The following is a 13,282-nucleotide window of genomic DNA, read 5'->3' on the forward strand; positions in this document are numbered from 1 at the left end:
CATCTATTAATTAAAATAATAGTAATAAATAGTGTTAGTTTACTGCGGTACAACTCATTGAGTTCATATGACAAAGTCTAGCATCCTACGATAAGCGTAAAAGAAAGCCACTTGCTACTTGTTTTTAAAACTTGTCGATTATGTTCAAATGAATAACCCCGTAATTCGACTAACACATTTCATTATAACACTGACTTATTTAAAGAGAAATGGATAAGAACATATGTTCTGAACTTGAGTTGAAAACGAGGGCTCAAGTGAATGGCTGCCCAGGTTTACGTTTGTGACACCGTTAGCCAACATTCTATGGCTATTTGATTATTCCCTCAAGTCAATCATCTTAAAAGCAATGTAGATACTTTAATCGATTAACTAATTTTAATAAAGTATGCGAGGCTATCTGTTTGCCATACGAAAAATGGCTTCTATGAATTTTAAATAATATGTGTATCTATCTATCTCTCGCTCTATATAATCTATAAAGAAAACTAGCTCGGATGTACTTCATAAAAGGTAAAAAATCTTGAAAGTCTCATGTATTCATACCATATTCATGAACCCACACCAGTGTTCGAATGGGATGATCCACTTGCCTACTAATTTATGGAACACTAGAGAAAGTAGAGGCTAGAGATCTGAAGCCATAAAGCAAATTATTCAATGTTCATAGGTCTTGATTCAATCGATTGATTAGAAAATATTTAGCAGAAAATGGATGTCATTTCGAATATGCAGTATAAAAATTAATTAAATAATAAAGGGCTAATTGTTTTTATACCTTTACCGGTGGCCATATTTTCGGGAAACCTGTATATTACTTCTCAGTAATATACAGGTTTCCCGAAAACCTGTATATTAAGATCAGTATAATTTGCGAAAGATTTTTATTCAAATAAAATTTAAAAAATGCATAGCATTTTTCTAAAAGAAACTAATCAATGTCTTTTTACAAAAAATAATGAAAAATAGAAATATCCACATTTTCATTGATTCTAATTTACTATTCATAAAATTACTTTAAAAAAATAAAGCAAAATATCACCTCCAGACCATATTCTATTCTGTACTTGACTATGAGTCCATTGGGATATTTCGGAGGTGACCAACTCACTTCGGCTTCAGTTGGCTGTTGGTCGCATTTGGCGTTTACGTTTTGAGGAGCATCTGGGACTAAAACATGTTTCCGAATTATGAGAGCATTCTAGATAACCATTAAAAGAGCAGCAATATAAAATTTTAATTTATGTCACTTCAGGATAAAGAATCATTCAAGTATCCCTTATTGATTTTGAATTGATACAAGTATTTTCAAATATTAAGAGGCATGTAAAAATATACAGAAGATATTTACGGATTTATACACCCATTTTTTAAGTGAATTGTCATATAACTGGCATTAAGATGTATGGATAGGTTTTTTTGTTATGGGTAGATGAGGAATACCATAAATGTTTTCCATCCGCAAAATTTATATAATCCTTGTCAGAAACAGAGAATTCGTAAACGAATTGTAAGTAAATATTATAAGAAAAAAATTAATTATCGTATACAATTTTATAGTATACTGCCATATAGCTCAAATTCTACACACACATATATATATATAAACAAAATAATTCTTTTGAAAAGAAAACATAAACATGCCTAGTTATTTTCGCGCATTAATATACACTTTATCTTTATTAATTTCTTGCTTTTAAATTTTACAGGAAAAGAAGTGATGCTAGGTAGTTAAAATTTTGTAGAATTTTAGATCGGCGTTTTGTGACGCATTGTAAGAAGTTTATTGAAACTGACTTCCTTCTGAATTGAGAGAGAAGTCATCCTACATTAGACAATGCTTCTCCTCACCGTGCGGCAACCGCTTAGCTGGTTTGGTCGAATATGACTTCATCATATCTCTCAATCCAATTTATTTCCCCGATTGACCTCATTAGACATTCATCTGTTACCTGCTATGAAGAATTCACTTCGAGGAGGTTACTGCAACATGGACTAGAAGTCTTAATTGGTAAGCCTCAGAACAAATCATTCTATAAAATGACTGTAAATAAATCGCGGCGGAGCCTGCATAATAAGTAATAACGGATGATTATGCAGATAAATCATAATGAGAAACTGTAGCTCAAATATCCCCTTCTCTTTGGGGCTCAAACATTTTTGCTCTTTAGGCATATATTTAATTCTATTTCTCTCTCTAAAAAAAAAGGAAAGGATTTCAGAATTTGTCTTAAATCCTGGCGTGTGCTAGATAAAGAAATGCGTGTTAAACAAAATTCATATATTTCGATTTTCAGAATTTCTGCTAATGGGAATTTGTAATGTGTGTTTCAGTTGTAATGTTGTTCTGATGTACATATGGTATCTTTTAAAAGTTTCCGTTCAAAACATTAACATTTGTAGTGCCTTTAAAATATTCGTGTACGGTCTTCAAAACTCTAATTAATGATATATCAATTTTTTTATTTTGTTTGTCTATTTGCCAATTTGTGCATGGGTAATTTTCTTATTGATAAATGTTTCCTTTGAGATCGTTACAAACATTTAAATTCTGCATATTATTTAATAAAATGGATCATGAAAGCAAAATTATTGTGCTCAGAAAGCCTATCTTATTTAACTAATTTTTTAAACTGGAATCCTGTATCTATTACTCTGTCGCACATTATGGATTTAATTCTGCAATTTATTTGAACATGGTGTGCATTTCGCAGTCTATGCAATATCAGAACAAATGGATTGTTTATCCTTATTCTTAGCTTCAAAAGTAGTGATTAAATTGTTTGTGGGTGTGGGTTTATCATATGATCTGAATGTTACGTTTAATAATAATAATAGCATAATAATAATGTTAACAATGGCTTAGTCTGAACGCTTCATGATCAAATCGTAAAATGCTTTGAAGCAATTTCTTTGTCGTTTTCAGAATTACTGTCTTGTTATGGAATAAAAGGCAGTGTGACAGAATTAAATGGCTAAATTTGTACAGAATATGTTTACTGAAAAATCTTTCTTGGAAAACATTCTTGTTATGGAATAAAAAGTAGTGTGACACAATTAAATGGCTAAGTTTGTACAAAATATATTTACTGAAAAATCTTCTCTAGAAAACATTCTACGTTCGTCTTTACGTTATAAAAATGGAGGATTTTATGTTGAGTTAGGTAGTATATTCTTCATTTATCTGTTGAAAGTAGGTAGTAGGTTATCTATTTATACGCTGCATTAATCAAACTCTTCCAAAAATGTGTATCAAAGTGTAAAGACACAATATCATCATAATAAGAGATTTTTAGGAGAATTTATATTTCAAATAACAATTTAGTGAAGTGTTTGATAAATATTATGATTTATTTCTGCATGTGAGGAAGCGTTCAGATTATGGCATAATTATCACTAGTGGTATTATGATAATAATGATTGTATATATATTCTTCTCAATAAAGGCAACTGCAGAAAACGCTTAAGCCTCAGCTCCTTAATTCGGCAGGAAATGAGTTCTATCCGAAATGTGTGGATCCTATGTTAAGGACTACAATCTCAATCTAAAGTTTTGCCAAGTATTACCCTCCGCCCGAGTAGGCGAGGCTTCTCTCTTCGCTAAGGATGGAATGGAAGGAGAAAAGAAGAGAAGGTTGAGATGTTTCTAAGTGCAGCATGGGAGGAGGCACTTAAAATACACGACGAGCCGAAATCCTCACGATCTCGAGAGGTTTGGTGGTAGAGAAAGACAAGTGCAAACTCCTTAGAGCTCTAACAGTGGCAGATTCGCCTTCGAAATTGGATGGCAAATACTGTCACCATGTATGGTGTTCAAAGCTCATGTGAAAGACAGACGCAGTCCTATGCCGCAATAAAAATTCATGGAATTTTTGCTGATACTATTGTCAAATAAATGAGAGAAGTCATAACAGAAAGGATAAAATGTTAAATTCTGGTCGCATCTCTAACCTACGGACAGATGTTAAAGAGGAACAAGATTCGTGTGTAATTTTCCCTCAGAACGGCAGCTGTCGAAATACAGATCTCAACAAGCACATCAAATGACCCCAAGGGGTAACAAGGGGCAGTATGACTTTTGATGTTAGTCAGCAAGGCCTAGATCAGCATATATAATGTAAGATATTTAAGGGAGAGGAAAATTCTCCAATTGCAGAAAGTAATATCATTTCTGACATTTGGCATCCACGTTAGCTATAGAAGATGCTCTGCGTTTAACAGATAATTTTTAGAGTATTTTTGAAAAATTTGGAATTATTTTATGTTTTGCCACTGAAACAATACATTTCTTCTCTAAGATTGACCACCGAAAAAAACTGAAAACCAGAATAACCGATAAATTACTATCGCGGATCTTGAAATTCATTGAAAATTTGGGCGAGACCACATACGTATAATACTTATTACCCTTCTCTGATTGCCTGCAGCGTAAACAGGTTTGGCGTGAATCTTTGTCGTGTGCTAACGCTATTATGCATTTATGACAATTATATTATATTCAATGCTTATGCTATAGCGTGAACGCTCCTATACCAACTTTATTCTCATGCATCTCCCCCAGTTTCTTAATAATAATCAGGATAATTATCTAATCTTCGCTAGGATAAAGTTCTGAACTACTTGTTTTATGTAATAATCTTAAGCAGTATTCTTTTAGTAAATTTTTGAAATAACAAATAAGAAAAAGGCCGCATTTACCATCAGCTGGTGTCTTAATTACATTGCTGGATTCACTTGTTTTACTTCCTGCCTCAGTTTCCAACTTTATACGGAAAAAATATGAAGTATATGGTATTAAATCTTCCACAAGTTTATCGCTTTGTGACTTCCAGCTTTCACTATCTTCATTATCTTTGAGAGTTCTTACTGTAAATGTTTCGCTTTTCGAGCTGCACTGAGTCGGCATTTGGCACACATCGAGAAAATAGCTTACTGGTCCAGGATACGGCCCCGTTTTATTCCATTTCACGAGAATAGTTCTTGAAGTTCTGGTAAAAGCCTCTATCTCAGCTGGTTCCGGAACTAAATAAAAACAAAATAAAGTAAGTAATTTTTTACTCAGTTGAAATAAAAAAATGCGATATCTGATTAAAATAAAACTGTAGAATTCAGAAAAATTCCAATGAAAATCTCAAATTAGGCATCTCCTTTGCTTAAATTTGAACGGTATGGTATTTGGTGGGTTTCAATTTCATCCGTTAGCATATGGAAATGCTATGCGACAAACCTAGATTTACACTGCTGGACAGTTTGTAAGATTCCTAAGTATTTTAATCTATAGCTAAAATGAGGAATCTTAGAAATGATGAGCGAATAATCGCTTGAGTTCGTGAGACAGAGAACAAAACGTAAGAAGGGGGAAAATTACCCTTTATTATTCCAATAAATTTTAACAGATGGCTCCTTTCTTGGAGTTACAATAAAACCTCCACTCAAACTTGAACTTAGGAAACTAAGAACTAAACTAATCTTCTTAACTAAAAAGATATAGCCGAAATTATTAAGATTCTAACAGAGTTGGCCCCTTAGCACTAATTAACGGCGAAGCTAGCAATGGCCTAAAGTACGGCCGAGCGTAGTAATAGCTTAAGAGAGAGAGTAGCCGAAAACGACGGCGAACGCGTGCTAGTCAGGATCACTGCTCCCTAACGAAATCAGTAGAACTTCACGGTTAAATACTTCTCCTCATTTGCATTCAAACGAGATTTTAAAAATACGTTCTGGCCGGAAGTTGTAAGCTTGAAATTAAGAAGAGATAGGAAAGTAACTTTAACTCAAAATTTAACTGTTAGATAAATTAACATAATCCTTACAAGTTTCTAAGGATGAAAAACACTGTCGCCCATAGCAACCACAAAATGCAAGGAAGGTAAATGCGGAAAATTACAATAAGCGATGAATACAGTAAGAAAAGGTGGCTAACTGCAAATTTTTTTTTCCTCGCCTGCTCATCTCCAGTGTTTCCTCGCCAGCGCCATCTTATGTTCTCCCTTTCCTTACTGAATATAGCGAAAAGTCGCTTAGCTGCATTCAGAGTCTTGACTTAGTGTATGTTACCAAAAAGAGTAAGACTGCAAGAGCATCAAAAGAATGATTGTTTACTTTTGGATAATTCAAAAACCTTCTATATTTTCCTGAAGAATAAATGTCCTTTAATCTAATTTCCGAACAGCACGAAAAGAATATTTTATCCTGCTTATCTTCCATCCCGGCTTGCTACACTGCAATTTTAAATCCGTCCTTAGTAACTGTCCAGCAGTGTAACTCGTTTTGCCACTGCTTTCTCATGGCACTATATTTTAGTAAGGTTTGGATGTGTGGTACCACTGGTGCTTCTGTGCTCTTCAGGGGGTTAATGCCTTGGGAATGGAGCTTCTGCAGATACTTTTAGATTTTTAATTGTGATTTACATCCGCTATTGCAGTTATTTATTATTGTCACATAATCTCTCGATATCCGCCATTATTAATTTTTGAACTGTTGTCTGGATAACGAATAATAATAACACTAGGAATAACAGCAATAGTAATGGGACTACAAGGCTATGAAAATTACATAATAAAACTAAGAATAGTACTGCGGTTAATCAGTCTAGAAAACCACATAAATGAATAGGTTTAGTAAAATATTAGCTATCCCTATAAAACTTTAACAAAAGGACCTAAAAGTAATAGCGATTTAAACAGAGAAAAGTTTTATTGCGTTTTATGCTGAAAAGTAATTTAACAAATCATATATTTAAATTTATACATTCAGCTAATAAGAATACTTCTGGTTACGGCTGTAAGCAACAAACATTAATTGTAGGAAAATTTAAACTCATCTACTCGTCGACTGGCGGAGTAGAGAATGTTGCCAAATTTTTCGGCTCTGGATTGTTAGCAATCGTGTTTGGTTTTCTACGATTTGCGAAAGTTCTTCGCACGATACAGATATTATCCTGAGTTAATAATGGATATAGAAAGATGGCACTATTTGATGCCACAATATAACGACAATAATCAAATGATATAGTTTAAAGAACTATTGAGAAATTCTCAAGACATGGACAAGGAACATCGTTAATTAACACAATATTAAAAAAAAGTACAAAATTAAGCGAAAATCAGCTGCAGATTGTACAAGGAAGTAAAAAGCAAAGAAAAAGAAAAAAAAATTCGAAGTTTATTTTATTAGTTATTTCGAACTTTCTTGTAAAATGGACTATTAATTACAAGATACAATTTAAAAGTAACATTTTTGTACGTTATATATAAAACATAACTACGCGCATAGCGTATTTTAAAGCATAAGCCAAAGTTCAAATAAAAAATCTAGATAATTCTTTTAAGGTTTAAGAAGCTGACGCTAAAATGTCATGTTAGATATTCTCTTTATTGTTACAAAAATAAAGTCCGGATAAGGAAATTTGTAGAAATGGGGTATATATACACACACACATATATATAGGTGGGGAGGAGAAAGAGAGAGAGAGAGAAAAATATTCTGCATAGTTTATTCTTTATTTATTGCCCTGTACAGTAATGTATTCATTTTAAGTACTATACGTAAGCAGTCTAGATTATTTAGGTAGAAAAATCAAGCTTTTACTTTAAAAAGTGAGAGAAGAATATTGAAGACTCTTTACTTGCAATTGCCGTGGAAATGAGCAGCGATTTTGTAAAAGGCCCATATCCTGCTGATGTTCTTGCTCTCAATTGTACTGAGTAACTGGTGTACGGTTCTAATTCCTTCAATTCGTAATGAGTGTCCTTCGTATTAATATTTCCATTCCTAACATGGTCATCTTCTTCTTTCCGCCATTGCAAATCATAGATGAGCTCAGGTCCATTTGGATATTCAGGAATGGACCATTCAATCAGTATTGTAGTACTTGTCACGGTAACCACAGATAAATTTTGTGGGACGCTTGGTTCTGCAATTAGAACAAATGTCATTGTTAATCTGAGAGGCGTGACGTTATCAATGTACCTTGGTGAAGAATACTAACCCGTGAAAAAAAGCCTGTGAAAATTTTTGTCGTATAAACATAATTGATTAATATATTTAACAGCTTTTGAGTAATTTTGTATCATACCATCGCGAAACAGACCTCCAGAACTGTTGAGCCCTATATGTAAAGATACTGGATAAAGGAAAGTCTCGTATTTTAAAGTGAAGCCTTTTAACGCACAATCATATTCCACGTATGTTACATTTGAAAGGTCCTCTCAAAAAGACTTCTAATAAAAATAATAATAATTAATCGCTTATTAAATTAACATCCATAATGTTGTACCTTCGCGTTTCAGTTCTTTAAATGGAAAATATATGAAATCATACCTACGTTTAAAAGCAGTTTGGCAACGTAGAGAAAGAGATTCGGAGTTCAGTTCCGAGGCGAAGTATACTTCTTTTCAAATACATTGAATAATTATTCTAAGAGATATAAGTAGTACATTGAAATATTAATTGCATTAATTGCTACTACGATATTTTCTTCGGCAGATAAACACGCGATACCCTAAAAGATCTTTTAATCTAGATTCCACCAAATTTAACGTTTATTAATTTTGCGCACTATAATATCATAAAAATTCGTCTATTTAAACTTCCGTTTCTTCAGCATTCATCCTAAATTAAAGTCCTGATTAATTCGTATAATATGTTAATTTCAACTTCTTTTTCATAACAACTGCTACTGTATAAATATTTGTATAGTATACCTATGTAATTATACAAGTATTCGAAGATAGCAGTTAAGATTTGATGCTATTTCACAAAATTATTAGTAATGGGCTTTAATAATTTATCATTTAATTAGTGAATTACTTACATTTTTAAAGCATAACTCATTCTCAGTAAAACTAATAACTGTTTATATGCTTTAACAGTTTTACTCTTTTTGAAGACGCGTATATTCTGCATCGACTTTTCAAACGGAAATATAATAGATGAAAAATGCTCTAAAAACTCATACCATTAAATATGTGTTACTAGATTATATAAGCATATTTGAAATTATTATATGAACGCATTTCATTATTTCCCACTATTTTTTACTCAGAAGTTATGGAAAGTTGGTCATGTTTTATATAATTCAGGATTGTAGATTTAGAATACTTTACTCATAAAATTTAGTTCAAAGGGGCGTTAGCCAGAGGGGCTGTTAGTCTCGAAACGGCCTTTTACATCCAATCACTATAAACGTCTGTATCACTTTTTAAATTGTTGCCATCAAATATTATGGCACTGTATTTAATTTAAAGAAATTAAATAAAATTTTTGATTAAGAAACTCAACGATTTCAAAGCGAGCAGTGGTAATACTCAGTATCTCCAGCGCGTGAGACTGTCCGTGGCAAATTCTAAAGATATGCTGTTTTTAAATATTTTTAGCCCATATGCTCTCGAAACGTGTATGGTGTGTGTGAATAAAAAAAAAAAATTTTAATTTAATTTAATTATTAATTAGAAATTGCAAAACTGATCAGGATGTAAAAGATAAAATATGATCATAAAGTGAAGCAAATTAATAATCATCTGTCTATGAATTTACGCGGCTCTACTACGATATTTTCTTTAGATTTAAACCGCGCGAATCAATTCGCAGCAGAGCACGGTCTAAAAAGTGGAAAATTACCTGCAATAGCCGTCCGGACTGTCAGAGGATCAGATGAAAGACTCAAATCAACTTCGGTCTGCGCAAAGATAAAGAAGGTGTATTCAGTATATGCAGTTAAATTAACAGCATGAAATGGCGGTTTTTCTACCTCACTTCTGATAGTTTCTTTGCCTGCTGCATTCCATGATACCAAATATTTGAGATCGCTAACAGGACTGTTAGGATACTCAGGTATGTCCCAGGATACCTTAATATCAAATGCAGTTGTTTCTAAGGCAGATACATTTCGTGGAGGACTAGCAACTGAAAACAAACGATTTGAGATTAATTTCAGGCAATATAAATTCAATATAAACAAAAATGAGCAGAAAAAGGAATAAAAAAATCCGATGTGCACACTACATGATTTCCTTGTACGGCCTTTTAAATTATACATGTATTTTATTGCATTTCATTAGAACTTATTTCCTCGAATTTCATTATAAATCTATTTCTGACTCAATTAATTCAGTTGTCACTTTGCGGAAAGGCAAAAATGAATAAAACTCAAAACACCTTCATAAAAAATTGTGAAACACAGAAAAACATAAAACGAAAAGTACTATTAAAACAGTTTAAAAAATAATTTACAACTTTAATTAGAGTTTCTACGCATAAACAAGCAATTCGGCCATCGGGCTTGAAGACAGCTTTTTCGGTGCATAAAACTGAAAGTTTACTTTCGGTCTCACCTGTCAAAAGGCACTGAAGTTGATGCAGAGACTGATTTAATTAACTATTCTAGTAAAGAATTTCAAATGTAAACGAATTGCGACTTCGTTAGGCTTAGTACTCTTAAACAACTTTTAAATTGCTGATAATTCTAAAACTATTGCATGGAAATTAACTAAAGGCATAAAAACCTTAACTGGAACATAAGAACAACATAATTCAATCACTTTTAAAGCAAAGAATGCACGATTTACCAAAATATAAAAATTAAAATCTGAGATCCTAAAGCAGGATAACAGAATGAGTATTTTTATAGATATAGTAAATGTAATAAAGAAGATGAAAAGGGCATAGCAATGTCGATGGCGTAGAACATAGATCCATACTGAGGACGAAACTTGGCAACTACGTAGGACTGAATATTCCTTTTTATTTCAATTGACATTTGTAGCCACTATTTACTTAGAATTCTAATTTTGCCTATTCAAAACATATACATTTTGATGTTATTGCGATAGGAAAAGAGTACAGCCAAATAACTTCATTTTACATAAATACAGGCAGAACAGAAAGTGCGTAATTATCGAGTATTGAAGCTTAATAAGAGAAGGTTTCGGTTTAGGTTAGAAAAGTTTTAGTTCTCAAAATTTTGAGTTTAGGTTCCGAATTAGCTACGTCATTAGTGTTACGCTAACCATAAGACATAGATTAATCTAGAAATGATGTTGTCCAGAAAAGTTATTACCATATTTTTAGAATAAAGAGGAAGTAACAAAATTTAAAAAGAGGAATAAAGAGGCTACTACTAAACTAAATTATAAAAGGCAGGGGCACAGCTACATGTTATAGCAGTCCCATGTACAAAATTTAAACTACTGATAATTTAATTTTCTGAGGCTACTCGATTTGAGTTATGCTAGATACCACGAAAAAAATCTCTTCCGAATCTATTTTAAATCAAGTTTCCAATCCGCTTTGGGAAAAACAATCCTTTATTCTGTTCTGTACAGATATCAAGCAAAAACATCGTTCAAATGGACTAGAACTTTCAAAATGGATATTTTTGCTGAAATAAAATACCTCAAATATTTCGCGATACCACTACTTTATTTCGTACAAAGAAGCAAAAGCTTGTCGTCTATTCATCGTATACTTCAGTCTGTTATTTGAAAAATATTTGGTAAAAGCTTAGTTCACAATAATACAATGATGCAGTTTTTTTAATTTGGCCAAACAGTTGATGGAAATAAAAATGAAATATTATATATTTAAAATTTTATATATATATATATAAAATTTTAAATATTCAAAATGTTTTACTAAAAAATTAACGAAAACTTAAACAATAAACGTTTGCTGTTTGAGCCACAATTGCTGAATGGTCAAGGCAAAACATGGCACTGTAAATATAGCAAGATTTGATGGCACTAATATTAGAAATAACCATTTTTATTCATTTTAGCAATTCAAGTGTTTATAATTTTGCTCCTTATCAGAATTTGCTCAATAAAACTAAACGTCTTGTGAAGCTAAATATTTAGATGAAAAAATTTTTCATCTTTCTCTACGTAACTGACAGAGTTCTACGTTGTGTCGATCTTAGCTGCTGTTGAAAGAATTCGTTTTCTTTTTACATTCGCGGGGACTAGCCGTTGTTGGCCACTCACTTTATTCAGGAGGTACCGTTGCCTACTATGAAGGGACAGATAATTTACATCTATGCCTTCTCCGGGATGAGAGCCCGGCTCCTTTGGTACAGCAGTCAGCGTCACTAACCACTTTTCCGTCTGGGCGACGCTGTTGGAAGAATAAACAGTATGCTTAGAAACATCTAAATAAATATTTGAGAATTATTTCAAACTGAGGATTCCAACTATTCATGCCTGCTATAAAGTCGTTGGTGTTTATAATCGTCTACTATATGCGGCTTCTAAATTCTACGCAAAATTCGAATGTTTAATTTCGAACTAACATGAAAGCTAGGCGACAACGATAATTAAATTGTTGAAATAAATTACAAAAAAATAAATAAAAGCTCTGAAAACATATGAGTAATAATTGCATCAGAAATATCTTTTATATCGTGTTTTTAAAACAGTAATAGCATTAACAGCACTAACTATAAAATAATGAAATACAAATTATTTTTAAACAATTCTCTTTTACTATGAAGAATTACATTTTTGCTAAACGAGAGATAAATATAAGTTTTCCTGCTATGAGGAATGACAGTAATTTCCGTTTTGACTCTGAGCAGGATTTTCTGTAAAATGAAAATCTCAAAAGTAAGCTCCATGTGTCGTTGATTTAATTAATAAAATTTAGCACCAGCCATTTAAAAATTACTACAGTTCCATAATTCCTATAACGATTTAAATATAATTATCTATTTGAAATACAAACTAAATTTATAGATTTATTATAATCTTAAATTAACAGTAAAAATTTTAATTAAAATTTTTCTTGTGCATAAGGTTAATAAATGCCATTGTGTCAAGACAATCATGTAAAAAATCGTGTAAAATGTATTTTAATAATAAATTTTATTTATTGGGCTTGAGGAGAAAGATATATTATTTTTGTCATTTTTCTCCTCATTTGAATAATTTATTTTTCATTACCTTCTTTCCTTTAAAAGTTCTAGGTATGCACTTACTTTGCTTTGAGACAGAGGCAAATTTATTTTCTGTTTCCGGACATTTAAAACATTTTAAACGGTAGTATTAAATTTTGGTTCTACTTGAGAAAAATGAACTACATTTACGGTGATAAATGCTAAAAAAGTAAGAATAATGGCATGAATATATTAAATATGAAATTTTAATTTTTACAGAATTTTCCTATGACAACAGCAGCAATTTCAAATTTTATTTATTTACGAGTAAAGTTATTTATTTATTTTGGTTGAACTATTTATTTCCTGCATTTGATTCGATGGAAATATTCTGTGTCTCCCATATTACAATAG

The 13,282-nt window shown here is 31.9% G+C and overlaps 1 protein-coding gene across 3 annotated transcripts in view; it reads right to left on the bottom strand.

Moving 5' to 3' along the window:
• Positions 1–13,282, bottom strand: part of LOC118191486 (phosphatidylinositol phosphatase PTPRQ-like) — a 218,975-nt gene that overhangs the window by 69,063 nt on the left and 136,630 nt on the right. For all 3 annotated transcript variants that reach the window (XR_015040580.1, XM_085814563.1, XM_085814564.1), the window contains exons 12-15: positions 9,622–9,906; positions 7,628–7,915; positions 4,699–5,022; positions 1,043–1,170 (exon numbers count right to left, since the gene is read on the bottom strand). Coding sequence is in view for 2 of the 3 variants with exons in the window: in XM_085814563.1 (XP_085670689.1) it covers positions 1,043–1,170; positions 4,699–5,022; positions 7,628–7,915; positions 9,622–9,906 (1,025 nt within the window). In the remaining variant the exon portion in view is untranslated. The remainder of the gene's footprint in view (positions 1–1,042; positions 1,171–4,698; positions 5,023–7,627; positions 7,916–9,621; positions 9,907–13,282) is intronic.

Source organism: Stegodyphus dumicola, chromosome 4 (assembly GCF_044657685.1).
Source record: "Stegodyphus dumicola isolate Sdum_Otavi_A_Nest chromosome 4, ASM4465768v1".
Lineage (NCBI taxonomy): Eukaryota > Metazoa > Arthropoda > Arachnida > Araneae > Eresidae > Stegodyphus > Stegodyphus dumicola.